Source organism: Canis lupus, chromosome 18 (assembly GCF_011100685.1).
Source record: "Canis lupus familiaris isolate Mischka breed German Shepherd chromosome 18, alternate assembly UU_Cfam_GSD_1.0, whole genome shotgun sequence".
Classification (NCBI taxonomy): Eukaryota; Metazoa; Chordata; class Mammalia; order Carnivora; family Canidae; genus Canis; species Canis lupus.
The window spans coordinates 15,769,984-15,795,061 of record NC_049239.1 but is presented as its reverse complement, the minus strand read 5'-3'; the positions used below and the strand labels follow the sequence as shown (position 1 = coordinate 15,795,061).

Genomic DNA, 25,078 nt, shown 5'->3' with positions numbered 1-25,078 from the left:
TGGTTCAGTCAATTGAGCGTCTGATTCTTGGTTTCAGCTCAGCTCATGACCTCAGGGTGGAGAGATGAAGCCTTGAGCTGGGCTCCTGCTTACTGTGGCGTCTGCTTGAGATTCTTTCTCTCCCTCTCGCTCTACCCCTCGCCTTGCTCACACATGCTCATACATGCACAGGCTCTCTCTCTCATAAATAAATAAATAAATAAATAAATAAATAAATAAATAAATAAATAAATATTTTTTTGAATTAATGTTTGATAGACCTCATCAGGGAAACTACCTAGTAGTGAACTTCTGTTTGTTGGGAAGTTAATTACTAATTCAATCTCCTTACTACTGATCTGTTCAGATTTTCTATTTCTTCATGATTCAGTCTTTGAATATTGTATTTTTCTAGGAATTTATCTATTTCTTCTAGGTTATCCAGTTTGTTGGTATATACTGATTCATAGTATTCTCTTATAATCCTTTGTATTTGCGTGGTATCAGTTATAATGTCTTCTCCTTTCTAATTTTATCTATTTGAATCTTCTCTTTTTTCTTCATCTAGCTAATGTTTTGTCAGCTTTATCTTTAAAAAAAAACAGCTCTTAGTTTCATTGATCTTTTCTATTGTCCTTCTAGTGTCTATTTCATTTATTTCTACTCTATGTTCTTTCTTTTCTTCTACTAGTATTGGCTTAGTTCTTCTTTTTCTAGTTCTTTGAGGTGTAATGTTAGGTTGTTTGTTTGAGATACTTATTTTTCTTGATGTAGGCATTTATCACTATGTATTTCCCTCTGAGAACTGCCTTTGATGTATCTCATTAGTTTCGGTATGTTGTGTTTCCATTTTAATTTATCTCAAGCTACTTTTTATTTCCCTTTTGATTTCTACTTTGACCCATTGGTTGTTCAAGAGTGTATTCTTTAATTTTCATATTTGTGAACTTGCCCATTTTTCTCTGATTTGTAGTTGGAAAAAAATACTTGGTAATATCTCAGTCTTAGACTAGCTAACACTTGTTTTGTGACCTAACAAACAATTGATTATGAAGAATGTTCTGTGTGTGCTTGCAAAGAATGTGTATTCTGCTGCTTTTGGATGGAATGTTCTATATATGTCTGTTAGGTCCATTGGTCTAAAATATAGTTCAAGTCCAATGTTTCCTAACTGATTTTCTGTCTGGATGATCTCTTCATTGTTTTAAGGTAGGATATTCAAGTCTCCTACAAGTATTATATTATCTGTTTTTCTCTTGAGATATATTAGTATTTGCATAATATATTTGAATGCTCTGATGTTGGGTGCATCTATATTTACAATCATTATATCCTCTTAATGAATTGACTCCTTTATCATTATATAATGGCCATTTATTTATTTGTTTGTTTTTTATTTATTTAAATTCCAGTATAACTAACATGCAGTGTTAAATGAGTTTCAGGTGTACAGCATAATAACTCAACAATCCTATACATTACTCAGTGCTCATCACAATAAGTGTGCTTTTAACCTCCTTCACGTCTCCTCTAGTAACCATGAGTTTGTTCTCTAGAGTTAAGAGGTTTTTTGTTTATCTCCCTTTTTCATTTGTTTGTTCCCTAAATTCCACATATAAGTGAAATCATATGGTATTTGTCTTTCTCTGACTGACTTATTTCATTTAGCATTATATCCTCTAGCTCTATCCATGTTGTTGCAAATGGCAAGATTTCATTCTTTTTTATGGCTAAGTAATATTAGTGTGTGTGTGTGTGTGTGTGTATGTGTGTGTATCTCCCAATCTTTATCTATAATGGCCTCCTTTATCTCTTGTTACAGCTTTTGAATTGCAATCCATTTTTCCTAATATAAATGTAGCTCTCTCTGCTCTCTTTTGGTTCCACTTGGATGAAATATCTTTTCCTTTCCTTCACTTTCAACCTACATGTGTCCTTGAAGCTGAAGTGTCTCTTGTGGACATCTGGTGGCTGAGTCTGGTTTTTATCCATTCAGTCCCTCTATGCCTTTTGATTGGAGAATTTAATCCATTTACCTTCAGAGTAGCTACAGATAGGTAAGGACTTACTATTGGCATCACACTGATTGTTTTCCGGCTGCTTTGGAGTTCCCATGTTCCTTTCTTCCTCTCCTGATGTTTGCCTTTGTGAAATGATGATTTTCTATAGTGGTAGGCTCTGATTCCTTTCTTATCTTTTCTAAGTTTTGCTTTGAGGTTGGCTTATAAAGTTGGCATAAAGTACCTTATAGATATAACTGTCTGTTTTATACTGATTACAACTTAATATCAATCACATACAAAAACTTTACTGTTATAGTTCCCCCTTTTATATTTTTGATGTCACAATTTACTACTTTTTATATTATGTATTCATTAATGCGTTATTGTAGCTGTAGTTTTTTAAGTATTTTTGTCCTTTAACCTTTATACTAGAGTTGTTAACACACCACCATATTAGAGTATTCTGAATTTGACTATATACTTACTCTTACCAGTGTGTTGTAGATTGTCATATTTTCATGTTATTAATTAGTGTCCTTTCATTTGAGCTTAAAGAACTCCTTTCAGCATTTCTTTTAAAGTATGTCTAGTGGTAATGAACTTTCTCAGCGTTTGTTTCTCTGGGAAGGTCTTTATCTCTCCTTCATTTGTGAAAGACAGCTTTGTCATATAGAGTATTCTTGGTTGGCAGTCTTTAAACCTGAGCACTTTGAGTATAACATCCCACTCTCTCCTGGCCTATAAGGTTTCTGCTGAGAAATCCACTGTTGGCTTCATTGGGGTTTTCTTCTAAGTTACAAGCTTTTTTTCTCTTCCTACCTTGAAGATTTTGTCTTTGACAGTTTTATTACACAGTACCCCCTGCCCTTATCCATGGCTTTGCTTTTCACAGTTTCAGTTATTCACAGTTAACTGTGGTTCAGAAGTAGATGATCCTCCTTCTGACGTACCATCAGAAGGTTAATAGCAGCCTACATGATGTCACAAAGCCTGTGTCTCATCACATTGGCATCTCATCAAAGAGGCATTTTATTCTCTCACATCATCTCAAGAAGAAGAATGAGTACACTAAGATAAAATATTTTGAGTGATAGACCACATCACATAACTTTTATTACAATGTATTGTTCCTTTATTTTATCATTACGTATTAATCTCTGTGCCTAACTTATAAATTAAGCTTTATCATAGGTATGTATGTATAGTAAAAAACATGGTCTGTATAGTTTGGTATTATCCACAGTTTCAAGTCTCCAATGGGGTCTTGGAAAGTGTCCCCTGCAGATTAGGGGGGACTACTATAAGATAAGGAGCCTATACCTCTTTAAGTTGAGTTTGGAGACTGATGAGTTGCATGGAGTTGGATGCCCAAATCTTGCCCCACATTTGGGAAGTTCTCTGCCATTATTTCTTTAAAATACCTTCTACACTCTTCTCTCTCTCTTCCCTTCTGGAACTCCAATAATTCAGATTGCTTGTTGTGATAGTTTCCAGGAGACTCCCTGAAGTGACTAGTAGGATCCACATACCCTTGCTATGTTTTGGCTACCTTACTGGGCAGCTTATCAAGATTCATCAAGAGAGAAATGGGCTGCCTCTTTGGCAGCACCCCACACAACTGAGGAAACTGGCCACTCACTCGTTCACACTCTTACTTTCCCCCATGGGAGAAATTGCAGGCCTAGAAGGGTTCTCTGAGCCCTGAGCTGTGCCACCTTGGGGGTAGGGTGATGCAAGTAAAGTCACACTTTACTCTCTCAGTGCATCCGATCTCAAATTTTTTGGTTCTAACCACATGCTCTTTCATCCCTGGGTGATTATCTAAGATGATGTTTTCCCAGGACTGCTGAATAATGGCTGAGAGTGACTGGATCTGGTTCATGGGGCGCTTTGGAGTCCATGGCCTGTATGTCTGAGGCCTGTATGTCTGTGACATGACACACAGGTGGACAAGACTCCACCTAGATCCCTTAGCATATGATGCTGGTGATAGAACTAAAGCTGAACAGGTCTGTAGCCTAGTCCTCAGAGGTATGGAGTTGTTTCTGGGTATATAGTTGGGACCACAGTTGGTAACTCAGCTGCCTGGGTGCAGGCCTGTCTCCTAAAACAGTTCTCCTCCGTCTTGAACTACCCCAGGGTGTCACAGTTTTCCACCCAGACCCCACAACTCCCACAAAGGCACTTTTGGCCTTGAACATATTCCAAACTGTTGTTGAGGAGGGGATACAAGTGACAAATGCTTGACTCAGCCATCTTGCTCATATCACTTCTTCTGAATACCCAGACTAATCTTTAGGGCATGTTTTCTGCCTTAAAAAAAATTATGTGGTGTTGAATTTTTTAATAAGTCTAACAGGTGTGCTTGCCAAGGAAAGTCCATTCTGTGAGTTTTAGCAAGTATCCATAGTGGTGAAGACAGTGGAAACTGAGTCTGGGCAGGCTGCCCCACATCCTTCTCCAAGGCCCTGTGGACCACTCCTAAGCAGCACAGGCTTCTGCTAAGAGCATCCACCCCAGGGCATGGCAGGGCTTCTCTGCAGAAGGAGAAGAGGCAAGGAAGTAAAGAGTTCTGATTCAGAAGCACTTGCAGCTGTGGGCAAGAGACAGTTAATGCAGATTCCCTCTGATGTGAGGGCTGAGGTGGGGAATATTCTGAAATAGGATAGTGATTTACCCCCTAAGAACATTTATCTGTCCCTGTCCCTGTTCCTCAGAACCAAATCTTCAAGTCCCAGAAGATAAAACTGTGTGGCGCCAAAGGTTCTAGAAGACAAAGGCTGGATTTTTTAAAGGTATTTCATGTACCAAAAAAAAACCAAAAAAAAAAAAGGGTATTTCATGTTATGTGAATGAGGTGGACCACTAAATTTGAGGTATCTGATTTATCCTATGACATGGCCACCTCACGACACTGCTTTATAAAACCTTGTTTGCAAATTTTTAGAGGCCTTAAAGAGGTTGAGCTTTTAGAGTTGCAAAAGCAGTGGTTCCCAAAGAAATGAATAAAATAACCAGTTCTCCCAGCTCCAGGTGAAACCTCATTTAGATACAATAAATTGCACAAATACGAATATAGGTGAAGCACTTTGCAAACACAGATTAAGTACGGTAATCAAAGGCTGGTAAATTTACCAAGAGTTTTAGAGAGCTATTTAGTTCCCCTGAATTGTAGGGTGGAGATGAGAACAGCCTGTATATATTAAAAAGGCATCAACACCAGAGAGAGAAGTTGTGTATTTAGCGAGGCACAAGGGACTGTAACATAGAGCTTGGTGACAGTATCATCCGGAGAAGGAAGTGGGGGGCAGTTCAAACCCAATGACCATAAGTGGAGCTTTATACCCTGAGGAGTCTTCCATGAGACTAGGTGACTGGATGGGGCTTCAGTAACCCAGGGCTCAGACTGAATTCCAGAAGCGATCTTTGTCTGAAAGATCTTATCAAAGGTGGAAAACACAGAGCCTAGGTATGACTCTAGTGTAGTCATGATGTGTCTAAATGCAAATGTCCAGAAGTATTCAGTTGTGGTCCAAGGAGGTAGTCAATGCAGGAAATGCTAAATGCTTAGTATAACACATTTATCAGGTAAAAACAAAGTCCCTAAATCATCTTCGTCTAATTCTGAAAGTTTGTTTTCTGCTGCACGGTTTCTCATTGTCACCACAATTGACATTCTGGACCAACTGGTTCTTTGTGGGGAGGGGAGTTTTCTTGTATATGACAGGGTATGTAGTAGCATGCTTGACCTCTATACCCACTGTAAGCCAGTAGCAATAAAACAAAATATATCCAGTCATTGCCAAGTATCTCCTAGGATCCAAAATTTCCCCTGGCTGAGAACCACCAGCCTAGAGGAAGGAGCTACTTTTTCTAGTTCATACAAAAGCACCCTATGAGCTGGTGGTAGCATGTTAGCAAACCCATCTGTGTCCACCCCTAACACCAAATAAGCCATATCATCTTGGGGGAATTCTAGATGAAACAGAGGTTCAGATGGCTGTGATCTTCAGCAAAAGGCTAACCCAGAGGGACACCTGGGTGGCTCAGTGGTTGGGCGTCTGCCTTTGGCCCAAAGCGTGATCCCTGGATCCGGGATCGAGTCCCACATCGGGCTCCTTGCAGGGAGCCTGCTTCTCCCTCAGTCTGTGTCTCTGCCTCTCTCTCTCATTGTGTCTTTCATAAATAAAAATCTTAAAAAAAAAAAAAAAAAAAGGCTAACCCAGAAAGAAGGGACATGGCTGGGAAGGAAAAAGATAGAATTTTAAAGGACAATGAATCCAGAGGTTGCTTCATTTTCATTGTTCATTCTCCCAAGAACTGTTTGTTGAGTGACCACTGTGTGGCTGGCTTGGGGCTATACACTGTAAGGCCTACAAAACCATACTATCATGGAGTTCCAGGCCTGCAGAACTTTATAGCCTGCATGAGGAGGTGATCAGAGACATGTCCAATGGTAGGATTACACACAGTAGCAGCATGTGATATACAGAAATAGTGATACGTCGGATACAGAGCCAGTCCTGCAGCACCATATGCAGAGAATGGTATTGCAAGCTCCTGTGATTAATAAGTAATTTCAGAGAAGGAAGGTGAGTTCATTCCATTAAATTCTATTGCCCAAATATTTTGTTAGTATCTTTTATCTGAACGAAGAGTTTGGAAGGCCCAGGTTGTAGGCCTAGTCCAGTCCTAACCAGCTACATGACCCCTGACAGCCACTTAACTGCTCTAAGTCTCCGTTTCCCCATCTCTAAAATGGCAGGGCTGGGCTGGATCATTCCTCAGGCCCTTCTAGCTACCACATTCCCTGACTCTGAGCCCTTTTGGCTAAGTGTCTCCAGGTGATTGTACTTAATAAGCAGTTTTGGTTTTCTCTATTCTGAGCTTAATTTATCATCCTACGATGTATTTCATCTCAGAATGTGCTATGTAAAAATCTGTATTTCCAAGTCTGCAATATCTTTAGCTTGAAATATATATTATGCCATAAAAATCACTATAGATTTGTGAAGTAAAACTTAGAAACATTAAATTAGCCCATAAGAGCTTTAAAATTAATTTGATCTTGAATGTGCCTGTGAATGAATGGGCTTGACATAAGCCTTTCAATTTTTCGCTCCACTTCAGAGAGCGCACAAAGTACAAACTGTAAATCAACCTCCACATTTGCTGATATGGCCACTAAGCTGGAAAAAAAAAAAAAAAGAGAGATGTCTAATAAACTATTCAAACAAGATTAAGGAGCTTGGAAAGCACAGGGTCCCAGCTTGTGACTTTCCTTCTTTGAATTATGCTCATGTGACTCAGGTGGTGTCTAGACACACAGAGTGGACACTGGAAGAAGGTCTAGTAACTCAGGATGGAATAGGATTTAGCTTTTATCCATTTTGAGCAGGCATGTATGAGAAAGAAAAAGACAGTATGTTCTCAGGTGGCAAAGAGATAGAAAGAACTGGGACTGAGGTCAGTAGGATAAAAATGTTCACTTCACTTCTCCACTCAGATTGGCATGGGCCAAGCATAGCAACAGTCAGCTTGACGGACTGGAGTGTATGCAGACACCAAGAGTCGTCCACATTATGTCCAATATATTGGTACAGAATTCACCATCACACATTAGCTGCTCTGTGAAAGGGGAATCAATATGGAAATATGATGGACTTGGGATCAGACTGACACAGGATAAAATCTTAACTCTACCACTGTCTAGTTGTGTGAACTTGGGCAAGGTATTTAACTTCTGGGGACCTCCATTTCCATATCTGTAAAATGGATGTGATAAGACCTATCATCAGAATTGTTGTGAGGATTAAATGAAATAATGTATGTTTCAGGATCAAGTCAGCTGCATGTAGCAAAAAAAACAAATTAATAATGTGTTAAACCCAATAGGGGTTGACTTTTCATTGTATAATATGAAGCCTAATGGTAGCAGTTTAGGGTAGACAGGAGGACTCTGTAATGTCAAGGATGCTCCAGTTTCCTTCTTGATTGTGCTGTATTCTCTTTAGCATGTGGCTTTTATCTTTGAGATTACCTTGTGATCTTAAGATGGTTGCTGCAGCTCTGGCCATCACATTTGCATTTCAGACAGGAAGAAGGAAGAAGAGGGAAAAACAAAATAACCTGCCTCCCAGCTGAGTTTTTAACCCACAGCTTTTATTTATAATTCACTCAACTATTTCTAATTCATTGGCTATACCTGTCTTCAAGAGAGACTGGAAAAGTTAGGATTTTAGCTATAAACATCAGTACCCCCAACAATATAGGAGATTATGGCAAAGGGGGAGACTAGGTAGTGGACAATTAATTAGCAATCTCTCCTTTTATGTAAAGCACCTAGCAAATGCAAGGCATTCCATGAATAATAGCTATTTTATTTCACTCATTCTTAAAGCTATTTTAGAAATATTTGGCCCAATTCACCCTGCTGACTCCCTCAGAAGATGTCTAGACCCTCGACCACAGCCCTTTGCATATTTGAAAGCAGCTGTCCTATGCTCATCAGGCCATCTCAGTTCCATACTGCTTGCCCCAGGTCCTTCTGGTCAAACAATATTGTCAGAGTCCTGCACATTCTTCTCTAAACTAAATTTCTCTTCAGCTGTGGCTCCCACAGTAGAACTCAATGATCCAGGTATGGGCAACCCAAGAGGAAACAGAAATGGTTCATCAGCTTCCTAGTTTCAGACCCTCTCGTTGCCACTCATTCCTGCCATGCCTGACTTCTAAATCAGCTCTGGGGACCTCATTTAGCAGAGACTCTGATACAGCTCGGGTCAACTTCCCTTGGCTCTGTGTCCTCAGAGCAGAGAAGCTGGAGGACCCCAGGACTCCTGGGTCTCAAAGTTCTCAGGCAGGCAGGAGGGTGTCGCTGCCCACTGAATTAGCAGGGAAAAGGTTAAGAGGAGGGACAGACACCTGGGTGGCTCAGTGGTTGAGCATCTGCTTTTGGCTCAGGGCATGATCCCAGGGTCCTGGGATCAAGTCCCACATTGGGCTCCCTGCCTGGAGCCTGCTTCTCCCTCTGCCTATGTCTCTGTCTCTCTCTGTGTCTCTCATGAATAAATAAATAAAATCTTTTTTTAAAAAAGGTCAAGAGGACAGTCTCTCAGGATGGGAAGGGAAGAGTCCCAACCCCAAGAAACTGAGAGCTCAGTAACTCACATCTAGCCCTCTCCTTTGTCCCCTTGTCTGAAACCAATGGACCTAGATGCTCAGATATTCTTCCAGCAAAAGAGCAGTGTCCCAAGGGTACAGGACATGTGTTCAGGAGCCACTGGCCTGACAGTCCTTCCCAGGGAGTAAGGCCACCAGGGCTCAGGAAAGCACAGCCAGCTGGCCCTCCTGGTATCTAACCATAAGGGTGTTGGGCAGTCTCCCCAGGCCAGAGCAGCTAAAGAGGTCAGACATATGGAATAAATAGGAAGGTAGGAGGAAAAACTTGTCAAACATACCGACTCTCAAAGTCCAAAGCCTCATAAGAGGTCCAGGCTGCAGTCTGGCCCACTGGTCTCAGGACTGAGACACAGCTCTCACTCTCTGGGAAGACAGAGCACCCCCAAGAAGGCCTCCCAGAGGGTTCAACTTTCACTGACCAAGGCGTCCACAGCCTGGCTTGCCCATCATCAAAGGCAAGCAGAAATGGGCAAAAATAAAGGGAAGAGAGTAGAAAAAAATTAAAAGACTTACTCTTATAATAGAGAGTGTTCAAGGTCACACACAGGTGCCTTTCAAGTCATGGGTTGCTGAGCTGCTCATGGAATATAAAAAAGAAGAAAGAGTGGCTTCCCTTTGCATAGGATGAGGATCCTTCCTGGTTTCCCTAGGAGTCCCAGTTTATGCCTGCTGACCTGATGAAATTACTAATAGGGGGCACCTGGGTGACTCAGCCAGTTTGAGTGTCTGACTGTTGGTTTCAGCTCAGGTCATGATCTCAGGATCCTGAGATCAACCTCCTCGAGCTTCCCTCAGTCTCTGCACCCAGCATGGAGTCAGCTTGTCCCTCTCCCTCCCTCTCTGCTCCTCCCCTCACTTGCTCTCTCTCAAGTGAATGGATAAAATCTTTAAAAATAGTAATAATAATAATTACTGATAGCACTCAGTTTCACTCTCAAGAGTGACCTGATTGGACCACAAATGACAGGGTGGCTCCACCTTGGGGAGGGACTAGGAGCAATAAAAATCATTGTTTTGATAACTTTTCCCCTGTAACTCATATTTATACCAAGAAATTGACCATTTTACCATGTGATCATGTTCAGCTTTATAAATTAAAAATTTTAGTCTTGTCCAAGCTATCTTAATCAAAGTACTGTGTCATCAATCTGCCCTCTTATTCTCAACAACAACAAAAAATACTGTCCAGGCATAATGATGATATGAAATTAACTGAGAGTTCTGACAGAAGTGCAGCCTGCACAGTTTAGTTTTTCATCCCCCTGATTGCTAGAAAATTCAATTCAGACAGTTCCAACTTAGGTAAGAGAGCTTTGAAGGAACTACTCGTGCTCTCAGAACTTTTCTGTACTTACAAGTATTTTTTTTCTCTAAGAAATGGTTTGTTTCTTTTGAAGGAAAAACAGAAAATTGTTAAAAAAGAAAAAAAAGACAAGCAAGGAGCAACATTTGGACCCAAGAGCTATATGTCAGCCTCTGTGTAACCATATCCTATATCAGAGAAAAAGTCTAGGGCAGCACAACACCATGATGGGAGAGTAACCTGCAGCTCCCCCCTCCAGCGTGCCCTCACCCCAACCCCCCACATGCCATCTCCCCAGGAGCCCTACTTACTTACACCAAACCACCAGGCACCCCAACAGGATTGCCAGTCTCTGAGAGCCGTCATGCAGCACCATGTTCTCATTTGAAGAATAAGAGGCAGTGGGATTTTCCTGCATTGTGAAAAGATTGTGAAGATTAATGAAGTAATGTCTCAGAGAACATCTTCATACGTCAGCAGAGGGTGTTCAGAATGCTGTACAACACAGGAAGATATGAGATACTGTATTCAGAGCAGCCAAACATGAATCTGAACCCTTACCAAACCTGATCTACTGTTTGCTAGTTAGTGCCTGTGGGTAAGAGACTGAAGCCTCGCTGTCCTCATCTGTAAAAGGAGGGCTGGAAATACCTTCTAGGATGTCAAGCAAATGGGTAAGACAGTGTGAGGCAATGCCTGTCGTACCAGAGACTCTCTCAGTCTCTCTCCATGATTAGCCCTTCAGTTATTTGAGGACTAATGATGTGTGTGTAAAGTAAATTTTTCCAGCCCTCTTGCTTCTCCTATTTTTCTGTCTTTTGCCATTTCGGTGGCATATGGGTGAAAGCCAGGCTGGAATAGCGAGAAAGCTTTGAAGTAAAAAGAACTTGAAACTTCTAGAAATCAGCATTGCCCTTTGTTATTTTCTGCTCCCATAAAAGAGCTTGGCACAGAAGATAGACTTGAATATTTGGCGTGTTAGGGTTGAGATGCATCAGATAATTTTCAGTGGCCCCTTCTGGTGGAAAACCTAAGGTTGGTCGTATTGTCCATCACTCTGTCAGCCACTATTAATACCCATAGCATTACATCCTCCAATGAGCATAAAGAACAGAACATAAAGAGTCACTATGAAGGACCAAATTTTGCTCCCAGCTACACGTTCAGGGACTTTAATTCATAGGGCTCGAGTGCATACATCTGAGGAGAGAATTTTCTTCACAACCCATGTTCATTCTGTCCAAATGTGTCACAGAGTAATACTTCTGTAAAGCATATTTAACCTAGCAAATTGAGTCTTAAAGCATATCTTTCGCTCTGTTATTTCTCATTTAGAGTACTCTTTCATCCACCTCAGCAAGCTCTTTGCCTGTCATGGCTCGCTACTTTGTCTTGGGATCTTTCTGTTTAGTATTTCTACTTGATGCAAAGGTCAGACCAGATGGTTAGAATAACTAAATCCTCAGGAGGACTTTCCTGTCTCTGGGTTCCATTAGGACCTAGCCTGAGGCTTCTTCTGAATCGTCACCTCTATCTCCCTCTTCTGTATCTCTTAGATGTGCTTGGACAGCACCAGTGCATTTGCCTCCTGACTTTCAATATTCTATAACATCATTTGCCTCCTGAAATCACTTGCTGAGACCTATTAGACATCAATGGGGTCTGGCTGGGCAAGAGGGACCAAGATGGCAAGCCCATATGCCAGATAAGGTGTGACAGTCGCCATTGTCCTATAGAGACAAACACTTGCACAGTGGCAAGTGGACAGAAGGAATATCTAGGGCCAATAGCCAGCTGAAACACTTCCAATGTTCCACTGACCAGCAAATAAACACGTATATGCATGGTCCACTCAGTGTAGCCTGCTCAGATCCTAGAGGCAGAGAAGGCAGCTTCGGTTTCATGATGATTTGGATGCAACATGCCCAAGGGATTTATTAGATCTCTGTAATGCTGAAAAGTGTGGTCATCTCAGCTGAAATGAACAGTGATGTTCTCAGATCGCTGAAGGCACTGTAGCCTTGGAGATGCAGGTAGGAGACGATTGTCAACCAGATTTATATTTCTTTTTTTAAAAAAAATTATTTATTCATTCATGAGAGACACAGAAAGAGAGAGAGGCAGAGACACAGGCAGAGGGAGAAGCAGGCTCCACGCAGGGAGCCCAATGTGGGACTCAATCCCGAGACTCCAGGACCACACCCCGGGCCAAAGGCAGGCGCTAAACCACTGAGCCACCCAGGGATCCCCCAGATTTATATTTCATAAATACATATAAGTTCACATTCTCTAGCATTTTCTTTTTGCCATTCATTCCTTCCTTGCATTCTCTTCCCTTGGATGGGTTCCATTGTGAATTTTCTGTAACACTTCACAGTGTAGCCTCTGGAGTCAAATGCCCTGGCTTCAAATCTTGGCCCTTCAGTTTACCATCCATATGGCCATGGGTGATACATTTAACCCTTAAGACCTCAGTTTACTGATCCTCACTAGTGGAAATGAAAATAGGGCCTACTAGATTGATGTCTTGAGATTAATTGAGTTAATCCTCATAAAGACCCTAGTATCAGACACAGAGTAGGTACACATTAAATATTGTTCAATCAACCAATGTTTGCTGTGTGTTTTATTCCTAAGAGTGATGTTTAGATTTGCTCTCCATGGTGCTGCACACTTTGCATCTAGGTAGGCAATGTCCAGAGCCTGTGAGATTCCCTGCAGGCATGAATAGCACTAGCAAGAAGGTAAGCTTAAATGAGATATGAGCCTGCAGTGGTCATCACTTGTTCTTCCATTCATTTCATTCACCAAATATTTTTTGAGCACCTACTATGTGTTAAGCACAGTTCTAGAAGATAGACCCAGGTAGACAAAACCCCACTCTTCCTGGAGTTTGTTTTCTGATGGGGAGAGATGGGCAATAAAGAAATTTAAAAGGCAAGACAATATCAGAGAGCTCAAAGTGCCATACAGAGAATTTAAACCAGGTAATATGTTAGACAGTGACCAAACTCCTCCACAGGTTGTTTATTCAGGGAGGGTCTCTGAAGATGTGGCATTTAAGCCAAAACCTGGATATGGATCCAACAATAGCCAGTGAGAAAGAATTTCATTCAATAGAAAGAGTAAGTGCAAAGATCCAAAGATGGGAATGAAGAGCCGTTTGGTTGAATGGTAGTAAGAGGGAGAATGGTATGAAAGGAAGCAGGAAGGGAGGCTTGGGCCAGATCCCATAGGCTCCATAAGCCAGGGAAAGGAGTTTGGATTTCATTTCAACTGTGATGGGAGCCATTGGATCACTATGAACAGGGAATGATAAAATATAGTTAAATTTTTAAAGGTGCCTCCTGACTGTCTTGCCCTTCTCTTTACTGTCACTGGGTGTGGCTGGCCCTGCATGCTGAGGTATTTATTATCTTTGGAAAATGCTATCCTATACAGCCGCCACATGGAAATAAGTGCTCAGAAGACCAAGAGGCCAACATATTCTACTCTGAAAAGCCCACAGTTCTTTCACACTTTCAGGACATGACAAGATAAAAACAAGGATTAAGCAAGAAGTTTACCACCTGCCCTGGAAATTGAAAACCAAGAAAGATAGTACCAAGGCTGTGGTGAACATAAAATTGGGTCTTACCTTCCAGCACCCTGTTTTTCAGGAGTCCACTGTGCTCTCCTAGTCATTGCCATACTCCAGAAGGAATTGAAGGGTTACCCTGGCTGAGCAGTGAAATCCTAGGTCAACTTTTGGGATGTACCACAGACTAGATCCCAAGAACACTTGGCTCTTATAGATTATGACTCTGCCATTTTAGAGTCCCTTGTAGGAAGTACGTCTCATAGGATATCAATTTATCTCTAGGGACACATGAAAATTGCACCCAGTGTGGTTCTGAAGTCAATGCAGTGTGTTTCAAAATAACCCCACAGCCCAGTGACAGTAACATAAGCACCTTTCCTAATATTTCATCGTGATGAAGGTTTCTGTTCCATTTGGAGGCTATTGATGTATATACAACATGGGGCAAGGAATCGGGAACCCTAGGTTCTGCTGCCACTGACGGGTTCTGTTTAAATTTTGAGAAAGCACTTTGATCCTTAGTCTGTTCATCTCCGAAGGAAGGAACCTGACCTGACTCCATCTTGGATCACGCTTAGCTCTCACATTTGAATGTCCATAAACCACCATCCTGATTTCCTGGTGGTCCACATTTGCAAGACAGCAGAGCTAGAGGCAGGGCCATCTGGTCTACCCTACAGCTAATTGGATGCCATGTTGTTAAACCTACAGCTTTGACTTCTTTAGCGCCATTTTATCAGTTGGACCAGCCACCTCTGCAGTTAGGAAGAGTACAGCTTTTCAGTGAGTTTATCCTCATCACCAAACTATAAATTCTGATAATAATGTAGTCACTAGATTTTACTGAACATTCGCCTTATATCATTCAGTCCTCATAATAACCCCATGAAATAAGCATTATCCCCAATCTAATGCAGGAAACTGAACCTCAGAAAAGTTAATTTGCCTAAGGACTCAGCTGAAGCATACCAGACTTCAACTCCAAAGCACATGCAGGAATTGAGCCTCACTCAATGCCACACTCGAGCATCATACTTACTTATTTTGCTATACTCCACAATAATACATATATTTCCACAATAATACATCAAGGAATTGGGCAGATATTACTCGATGCTCAATAAGTCATCCTTGAATGCATAAATGTTTAATGCTCTGCTAACTTGCCTTCAGCATTTACCCATGCTGCTTCGGAGAGGTAATATAACCAGAGGCATACCCACTCTACTTAGAGTTTGTGCAGAGTTTCCCATGAGACACAGGTTGAGATCCTGTGATCACAACCTAACCCATGTGATGATTAATTTTATGAATCAACTTGAATGGGCTAAGGCATGCCCAGGTAGCTAGGAAGACATTTTTTCTGGGTGTATCTGTGAGCCTATTTCCAGAATAGAATAGACTGAGTAAAAAAGACCATCCACAGCAATGCAAGTGGGTGTTCTACTGAGTGTCTGAATAGACAAAAAGTCAAAGGGTGAATTTGCTCTCTCACTTGAGGCAGGGTGTCCACCTCTTCTTACCCCTCACATGTGCCATCAGCACTCCTATTTCTCGAACTTTCCAACTCAGACTGAGTCTTATACCATCAGCTCCCCTTGTTCTCAGACATTTGAACTGGGGCCAAATTATACCACTGGCTTTCCTGGTTCTCCAGGAAAATATATTTCCAATATGTCCTATTGGCTCAGCTTCTCTAGAGAATTCTAACATAAGTTATATAGGACTTAGGTATTTAAAGTACATAAAGGGAGCAGCCCAGGTGGCTCAGCGATTTAGTGCCGCCTTCAGCCCAGGATGTGATCCTGGAGACCCAGGATTGAGTCCCGTGTCAGGCTCCCTGCATGGAACCTGCTTCTCCTCTGTCAGTGTGTCTGCCTCTCTCTCTCTCTCTCTCTCTCTCTCTCTCTGGTCTCTCATGAATAAATAAATAAAATCTTTAAAAAAAATAAAAATAGGGATCCCTGGGTGGCGCAGCGGTTTAGCGCCTGCCTTTGGCCCAGGGCACGATCCTGGAGACCCGGGATCGAATCCCACGTCGGGCTCCCGGTGCATGGAGCCTGCTTCTCCCTCTGCCTATGTCTCTGCCTCTCTCTCTCTCTCTGTGACTATCATAAATAAATAAAAATTTTAAATAAATAAATAAATAAAAATAAAGTACATAAAGGGTCCTAGCCGTTCTGCACAGTTTAGCCATTTGGGGGAGCAGCGGTTCCCAACTAGAGGGCTGGGATGGAGAAAACTCCACTTGAGCTTTTTCAAATTAAAAGTTCCACCTGTAGCACCTTCCACCGCCAAAAAAAAAAAAAAAAAAAAAATCCTAGTCTTACCTGGATAGGGGAGAAAATGTCTAGTATGACACAGGTTTCCAGATGCTTCTGATAGGTCTATCCATGCATGTCCACCACCCCAACCTCACACACACACACACACAAACTCCATTTAGTAAAAGTCAGTTCTGTCTTTTCATTTAAATAAAGGCTGATCTTCTTAGAATCTAAATTAAATGATGAGGCTTTGTGTGACTTGAACATAAAGACACCCAGACTTCCAACTGTATTGTTTATTAAATAACTCTCAACATTTTACAGACGGGTTTTGACTGAAGTTGTCTTACATATTTATGTTTCATTGTATCTTTTTCAGAATCTGACTTCTAGAGCCTCGTACGCATCTTGCATTCAAATTTTATTAATGCATAATAAATGTTTTTAGCGCACCACTGTGCCAAAGAACAATGATGAAAATATTCTGTGTCAGCTCTATCCAGTAAGTACCCCAGACACATGTGGCTTTTGAGCCCTTAAAATGTGGCTGAAGAGACTGAGGAACTAGATTTTTAATTGAATTTCATTTTAATTAAATTTCAATAGTCACGTGTGTCTAGTGGCTACCGTATTGGAATGTGTGAGTATGAAGAAACAGCCTTTCTTTTTTTTTTAACCACAATTATGCAGAACTGAGACCCATCCTATTTTTTTTAAGTTGCTTTCCATAAAATCCAAGATAAAAACAATAACAACTGTAAGAGCCAGGAAGAAATTCTAGCATGCTTACATTCACCGCTGGGAAATGAATTCTTAATGAAGTGAATTCTGACCCAGGAGTAGATGAAAGCAGGTAGGCCTGAAGAGACATTCCCAAGGGGAGGTCCCTGGCAAATTCTTAGTCGTCTGTGAGACATGGAGCAGAGAGAGCCTGTCAAGGAGAGAGTAAGTCCCCCTCAGAGGAAAATCTAAATGTGTTTTTAGCCACCTGTCACCCCAGAGGGAGGACAGGATGGCAATGTTAAATTGGCAAGATTGTAAAACACAGAACTTAACTACCATACACGGCCAGCTGAGGTGTTTAAAGTGCATTTTAACTGGTGGAACTTCATTCCTGAAATCCAGACAGTGGCTGATGGCCAGTGGACGTCAGACTGCAGACCTCTAGCTCCTTCTTTCTACAAAACTAGCATTTCCAGTAAAAAAAAAATACTGTTCTGCCAAGGCAGGATTGGGCTGGATTTTCATCTAAAGCAAAGATTAAGAAAATCCCAGACAGGACGCCTGGGTGGCTCAGCAGTTGAGTGCTTGCCTTTGGCCCAGGGTGTGATCCTGGGGTCACGGGATAGAGTCCTACATCAGGCTCCCTGCAGGGAGCCTGCTTCTCCCTCTGCCTGTGCCTCTGCCTCTCTCTCTCTCTCTATGTCTCTCATAAATAAATAAATAAAATCTTAAAAAAGAAAAGAAAGAAAGAAAGAAAGAAAGAAAGAAAGAAAGAAAGAAGAAAGAAAGAAAGAAAGAAAGAAAGAAAGAAAGAAAGAAAGAAAGAAAGAAAGAAAGAAAGAAAGAAAGAAAGAAAGAAAAAAGGAAAGAAAGAAAGAAAATCACAGAGGACCCAGGATTCCGGAGAGAGATCAGGTGACAAGGTAATAGGACACACAGGCCCCATTGCAAAATTGTGAACTAAATAAATAAATATCGTTTTAATCCATTCTGTACAAAAGGTAGCTATCCCAGGAGCAAAGGTGGATAGGAACAAACTGGAAAGGAGTTCGTTAATGGGTCCAGAGAAGAGAACAAGAGATGAGTTCTGAGCTAGAACAGTGTTTCTCAAGTTGAATTTCAGGGACATATTCTTGCGAGGAGGTGGGGGTCACAGGGGTTAGGAAGGATGTTTAAGTTTGATGCTTTCATTTTACCAAATGTCCTTTATCAGTGACAGTTCTCAGTTGAAACTCATGTTCAAAGAATGAGATTTTAGCTTTCTTAAGAAAATGTTTCTCAGGGTGCCTGGGTGACTCGGTTGATTAGGTGTCTGCCTTTGATTCAGGTCGTGGTCCCGGGGTTCTGGGATTGAGCCCCATCATGGGCTCCCTGCTTGACGGAGGGAGCTTCTCCCTCTCTCCCCCTGGTCGTGCTCTCTCTCTCTCTTGCTCGCTATCTTTCTCTCTCAAATAAATGAATAAATATTTTTTAAAAATTATTCTCCAGTGCTGGCTAAGGAAGTATACCATAGGTCTTTGAGGATTATTTTCCTTTAAAGGGGTCCATAGTTTATTCAGCTTTGGGGATCAGTGACCTAAAGGCAGACCATATACACCATTTGATTATCTTATTGGGAGAATTAAAGTAGCTTCCTAACTAACTTTGCCCTTAGCTTGTGAAGAGATTAAACCTTTCTAAACTCAGCAGGGCAGGCTGCACATAATGCTCATATTTTACTCCTAATGGATGTCATTGCTTAGAAAATCATGTTCTTCTCTTGCAACTGGGGAGCAGCACGGTGCAGTAGTCTTGGATCATGAGTCAGGGGGTCCACCAATAACCCTGACTCTCCAGCAGGCTGGGACACTTGTCCTCTCGGGGCCTCATATCCTTATCTATAAAACAAAGCAGCAGACGGGGTCATTAATTACCAAGGTCATATCCAGCCTAGATTTCTGATTCCAACAATAAATTACAGTGCCATCTTGCATTTCTCCTCTGAAAGGCCTCTCAACTAAAAATCATTTTCACTAGGACTCTGTTTCATATCTGTTCTTTTCATTGCTACCCTCTGCCACTGAACACTAAAGGCCCAGGAGGCGATGCATTTGAAGGGAAATCAGTCAACACTCAGCGTTCCACCTATTATCTGCTACCACCTGGGAAGTGGGAAATTAAACTATCGAACCCGGACTCCCAGGGCTTAGTGCAAATCACCCAGATATAAAAGAAATACTCACTCAGAGGGACATTTGGGGTTTTTATAAAGTTTCTAATGAACGAGACAGCTGTTCACTCAAGTGTGAGTAAATCAAGGGGAAGCATAAAGGCTATGTCGCTTCTGTGTTTTGAGTATTATAGAAAAAATTATTTAATGAGTAGACTCTCAGGCTGTTAGTTGATCTACTGCTGTAAGAGTGACTGATGTATTTGGTGAGCCTTCTAAACAGTCAGCAGTGTCCAGTAGGAGCAGGGATGGTACAAGACGTGTCTGTAGCAGAGAAGAGCTGTTGCACACACATGTCCATGACCCACTTTTCAGGAGGGGTAATGCGATTCCTTTTCTTTGCGAAGTCCTCTCCCTGTCGATGGAAGTGTGTCCCATGGCTTAGGCCTTGATTGGAACATGATACCTGTGGTCCAGGGGATAACTCTCAGGGGTCAGAGGGACCCAGAAGAAGTTTGCCTTGAGACCTGAGTGTATAGCTAAAGCAGAGCTTAGAACATCTGAATGCTCCAAAAATGACGCTGGCATCAGCCGTTCAGTCAGTGATAGAACCCATTCTTTTGGCCTTCTTCCTATGTGGGCTACCCACTAAAGCTTAGCCTGATGCCTGGGTCTGTCTGCTCTTCCTTGATGAGGATGGGACCTTGCAGCCCAGAGTAGTGCTTAGAAGCTACTGCCATTGGACCGTACTAAAAAGCTCACACTACAGGACGCTGGTGCCACAGCCAGCTTCACTCCATCCAGGGCTCCAGCCTTCCAGATATGGCCCTGTGGCCTGATGGGCTCCCTGATCCTCCTGAAAACATGACATTGCTTGTCCCATCAACCAGAAAACATAACTGCCTCTATCTCTTCTGCTAAAATAATGACCTTCCAGACAGCATAGAATGAAAGCCTTCCAGTGCAAAAGAATGACTTGTTTGAAATGATTCCCTTTGAGATCATCTTGTGTTTCCCATCCCAGTTATAATTTGGCTAATTGCTTAATAATTCTGTTTAAATGTCTCCATTTCTGCAAACATCAATTCATTAGGTCTACTTTTCCTGGTTGGAAACCTCTTTGCTTCTCTAAATATCCTCTGCCCCTTTCTCCCATTTGCACTTTTGCCCAAGCAACATTCTGATGACATAAATTGCATCCCTTCAAAAAGATATTGGACAAATCAAGGTGTCTCTCTGTGTTCTAGAGCCCAGGACCTGTAATCTGTGTCCCTGAAACCAGTACCTGTGATTGGGAAAGATCTCAGACTGTGTCTTTAAAAAGCCAGCTTCCCTCCCAAATGAAGATGAAGCTGCAATCCCTGGCAGCCCTAACCCACTCCTGCCATGGGGGGCATGCTGTGCTTGACAGGGTGAGAGGCTGCCTGACACAGGACAGCCCAGACCCAGCCCTTACAAGCCTGCAGCCCAACTGGCAGTTGGACAGTTCAACTCCGGGGTACCTTTGCACGTAAGAATATTATCCAGGTTGGGGCACCTGGGCGGCTCAGTTGGTTGAGGGTCTGTCTTTGGCTCAGGTCATGATCCCAGGGTCCTGGGATCCAGCCCCATGTCAAGCTCTCTGTTTGGCGGGGAGCCTGCTTCTCCCTCTCCTTCTGCTCCTGCTTGTGCTCTCTCTCTGCATCAAGTGAATAAATAAAATCTTTAAATATATATATATATATATATTACCCAGGTTAAAACTCTGCTTAAAGCAGGGGCCTTCTCAGAACACACCCATCCATGGTTGGGCGCCACCAATATACATGTGTGCGCGCGCACACACGCACACACACACACACACACCCTGCACGTAGCTGGAAGCTGAACACCATGGTGGCATCTGTGCTTTAGGGAGTAAGTGTCCTCCTTCAGGGGCAGCCTGTGACTCCTACTTTCTGGCAAAGGTCGATTAGGGGAAACAGATGCTGGCCTGTTCCTTGCCATTTGTTCCTTCTGTACTCTACCAGCTGAAGACTTCCAACGTTACTTTTAATGTTTCCTTGGAAAGATTTAGCATCCACTCACCCAACTGTAGGAACCAAGTTGCTTCATCTAGATACTCACGTTCCAAAGAGAGCCAACACAGTCCCCCCGCGTCTTTGCAAGAGTGGGAAAACTTAGAGTAACAAAGGAGAAACCTGAAGCCTCCATCTGGGAAACTTTCTCAGGCCAGTGATGAATAAGAAGTGCCATAGGTAGCAACCAAAAGAAGGAAGCAGGAAGAGCACCAGAGTCCCATTCTTGCCCCCATGACCACAGTATCCTGCCAAGGGAGCTGGGAGCCGATGGAATGGCTCTAGGAAGGAACAGAGGAATGAGGTCTGTCCTCCTACATGACTTGGTGTAAACCACTTGGTACTCATGACCCTCCCGCCCCTGTGCTGGTGCCTTTAAGCAATTCACTGGATGGAGGCCAGTTAGAAAACACAAGACACCATCAGGGCAAAGGTAATCCCTGATGATGTAAACATAGCCTTGAATTGTCCAAAATGAACCAGGCCTCGGGGTTCTAATTGATCTGTGTGAATGTGATTGATTTTTATTTATCTTTCTTTAAAAGCTACTCTGAATTGCTTTGGAATTTGAAATTATGTCCTCAAAGAATTATTGCAACACATGAAATTATTGCCCAACCTGTACACTTCTCACTTTGTCTATTTCTCCTGAATGCTTGCTTTGATTTGTTTCTATTGTTTTTTCTTACTGAGCATCTCAAAATCTCTGAGTCCTTGGCCTTCCATAAACGTTTGACTGGCTAATCTGGGTGGTATTGCCTGAGGAAGCCAAGGGTAAAACTAGTGGTAACAGTGACATCTGAGACTTAGATGATGCTTAGTGGTGGGTAGGACTGGTCCAGGTATTTCACGTGTATTAATTCATGCCATCCTCACCACCGCCTTACGAGGTAAGTGCCCCTCTGTTAGACCCATTTTACAGATGAGGAGGCTGAGGTGTGGAAAGATAAGATACTTGCCAGGGTCACACAACCAGCGAGCGGCAGAAGCGAGGTATGAAACCACAGTCTGGCTCCCAGACCTGTGCCTTTCATCACGGCGGATCACCACGCGTGTCTTTGTGCACACCGTGACTGGGATGGCCAGGAATGACACTGCTGTTTTTGACCTTTAACAAACAAGTGCAAACTCTTAATGTAATTTACCTTTAACCATTCTGTTTTTCCCTCCCAAACTCTCAGACGATGGAAATGCTTAAAGCAAACCAAGGTAGTGTGAGAGCACGCCATGTAAGTGTGAGCATGGCTCCTTGTGGGTCCGGCTGTGTTTTGTGCGCTTCTGCCTACCGTTCCCGCATGTTCTCTCCGCTGCTCGCCTCTGACTCCCGCTTTCGCCGCTTGGCGCTTGGGCCGCATGCACGGTCGCTTTTAAGCCCTAGATCGCGTGTCTTGTTCCTGGTTTTACATTCGTGCTTCTCTCTCCCACAATCGCCGGCCCCAGTTAGAGCCAGAGCCCTTGCAGCTGTGAGCCTGGCACCTGCCCAGGAAGGAGCTGGGGGCTCCTGGGGAATGCGCTTGGTTACTGTTCTCTGACAATGAGCCCTGACTGTTGGCTCTCAGGATGGAGGCATGTGGCCTCATTCTCGCAGGGACGCACTCCTTCCCAGTGTGGAAACGGGTCTGTGGGCTTCTCCACACTGGTCGTGGCCACCAATAGCACACCTGTGCTGTGCCGTGTTCTTCTGGGGCCACCCCCCTTAAACAGCTCGTTGTCCTGTGAGCCTCTTTAGGAGTCAAAGCTATGAAAATAAATGCCACTGTGCCATGTGGCTGAAATGAGCCATGGAGAGAAGTGGTAATCTTCTCGTTTACTTAGGATTCCTCTCTGTACATACGTATACAGTGGAGACACATACTTCTATGAAATGTGTAATCCTGAAGGAGAAAGGATATGGTTTTTAAGTCAAATAATGGGCCCTTCATCGTTCACATACACACACAGTCACTTTTGGTGTTCCTTGACTCCACATAAACTGTATTTCCACTTTGAGTGATTCTAATATGTGATCAACCAGACTTCCAGAATTAATAAATTGGGGAGGAGGAATTTATAATATGAACCTGTCTGGGGCACCTGGGTGGCTCTGTGGTTAAGTGTCTGCCTTCGGCTCAGGGCATGATCCTGGAGACCTGGGATCGAGTCCCACATCAGGCTTCCTGCAGGGAGCCTGCTTCTCCCTCGGCCTGTGTCTCTGCCTCTCTCTGTGTGTGTCTCTCATGAATAAATACATAAAATCTTTATTTAAAAAAATGACCCTGGCTTACTGTACAGCCTTCTCCACCTGCCGACAACTTCAGGGTTGAATCAGTCTTTGTCCTCAGTCTCACTGAAATCTCAAGTGTGTGTTCAGGGGGGATTAGAAGGACATTTTCCAAGTTGGCTGTCAGAGGTGATAAGAACTTGAAATTGAAGGGGCTCTCATGAGATGTGTGTGCTCAGTGTTGAGACCCCAACCTACCATTTCGAGCTGACGGGTCCTTGGGTCCTTCACTCCAAACCCCTTAACTCACAGAAGATGACTGGGAGGGAAAGTAACTTACCCAGGACGGGACAGAGGCCCGACTGAAACTCGACCCTCCTGTTGGCATCGTAGATCTTCTCAGTGTGTATTATCCCAGCTTGTTTCTCTCTGGGAGAGGCCCCCCCACACACAGCCAGGAGAGCTTTTGTATTTAGAAGTGAAGGAGAGTGAAGGAACCAACATCCCAAGAAAACACTGGGGTCCCAGTCCTGGCTGTGCCATAAACATCTGGGTGAGCTTGGCAGAGCTACTGGGCCTCTCTGGACCTCGGGCTCCTCGCCTGTAACACGAGTATAAGAGGAGCTGATTACAGCAAGTATGTGACGCTAACTTTGCTCGTGAACCTCCAGTTGCTTTCACGCGGGGTCCTCCCCGCCGTATTCATTTCGCACTGCAGAATTATGGAAAAACTTCTAGTCGGGCTGTACAAACTGGACCAAGAGCCCCGGGAGTCTGTTAGGAACTGAAGGTGGACACGGGCAGGAGGGAGAAGGTGTAGGTGAGAAGCAAGTAGCCTTCCCTCCTCACGCGGGCCCCTGAAACCGAGGTGGGCACGGCGAACTCCACACTTGCTCATGTCCGATTTCTGCACTTTGGGGCTCTGTGGCTCATGTCTTCTTTTCTCCGTCACAAGACACCAGGCTCAGTATGTGAACAAGGTTACATTTTCTCTTTTCAGTATATTGCTTCCTGGGTTGACAGGGCCGGGGAAGTCTCTGAGGCAATCCAAGAATAATTTAAAACCCAACAGGGAGGGATCCCTGGGTGGCACAGTGGTTTGGCGCCTGCCTTTGGCCCAGGGCATGATCCTGGAGACCCGGGATCGAATCCCACGTCGGGCTCCCGGTGCATGGAGCCTGCTTCTCCCTCTGCCTGTGTCTCTGCCTCTCTCTCCCTCTCTCTGTGTGACTATCATAAATAAATAAATAATTTATTTAAAAAAATTTTTTAAATTTTAAAAAAATAAAAAAAATAAAACCCAACAGGGACACCCGGGTGGCTCAGTGGTTCAGCATCTGCCTTTGGCTCAGGATGTGATCCCAGGGTCCTGGGATCAAGTCCCACATCAGGCTCCCCACAGGGAACCTGCTTCTCCCTCTGCCTATGTCTCTGCCTCTCTCTCTGTGCCTCTCATGAATGAATGGTTTCTAAGGTGCTATTAATTTTCTACTTTTTAAACACAATTATTTGTTATTATTTTTTGTACCTTATATGTGTTAATTTTTAAAAAGCCACAAGCAGAAGGCACCTGGGTGGCTCAGTGGTTGAGTGTCTGCCTTTGGCTCAGGTCGTGATCCTGGGGTCCTGGGATGG

The 25,078-nt window shown here is 43.1% G+C and overlaps 1 protein-coding gene and 4 long non-coding RNA genes across 9 annotated transcripts in view; 2 read left to right on the top strand and 3 right to left on the bottom strand.

Moving 5' to 3' along the window:
* The window catches only part of LOC119877233, a 50,087-nt gene extending 47,140 nt beyond the window's left edge, over positions 1-2,947 (bottom strand). Inside the window, exon 1 of one of the 3 annotated variants that reach the window (XR_005373195.1) lies at positions 2,468-2,947. This is a non-coding gene — a long non-coding RNA (uncharacterized LOC119877233). The remainder of the gene's footprint in view (positions 1-2,467) is intronic. The other 2 variants (XR_005373193.1, XR_005373194.1) reach the window with 2 other exon arrangements.
* The window catches only part of LHFPL3 (LHFPL tetraspan subfamily member 3), a 562,047-nt gene that overhangs the window by 478,519 nt on the left and 58,450 nt on the right, over positions 1-25,078 (top strand). Inside the window, exon 3 of one of the 3 annotated variants that reach the window (XM_038562767.1) lies at positions 22,425-22,452. The exons of 1 other annotated variant lie outside the window; for it this stretch is intronic. In XM_038562767.1, coding sequence (XP_038418695.1) covers positions 22,425-22,441 — 17 coding nt within the window. In that variant the 3' untranslated portion in view covers positions 22,442-22,452. Of the gene's footprint in view, positions 1-22,424; positions 22,473-25,078 lie in introns of all 3 variants that reach the window. One more of the 3 variants, XM_038562766.1, reaches the window with a different exon arrangement.
* LOC111090904 lies at positions 1,066-11,446 on the top strand. Its single transcript, XR_005373197.1, has 3 exons — positions 1,066-1,188; positions 4,700-4,777; positions 10,562-11,446. It is a non-coding gene; the product is annotated as an uncharacterized LOC111090904 (long non-coding RNA).
* Positions 17,996-22,190, bottom strand: LOC111090905. The gene is made up of 2 exons (XR_005373198.1): positions 20,689-22,190; positions 17,996-18,914 (listed from the first exon to the last, which is right to left on the bottom strand). It is a non-coding gene; the product is annotated as an uncharacterized LOC111090905 (long non-coding RNA).
* Positions 22,203-24,636, bottom strand: LOC102152655. Its single transcript, XR_005373192.1, has 3 exons — positions 23,784-24,636; positions 22,530-23,117; positions 22,203-22,351 (listed from the first exon to the last, which is right to left on the bottom strand). It is a non-coding gene; the product is annotated as an uncharacterized LOC102152655 (long non-coding RNA).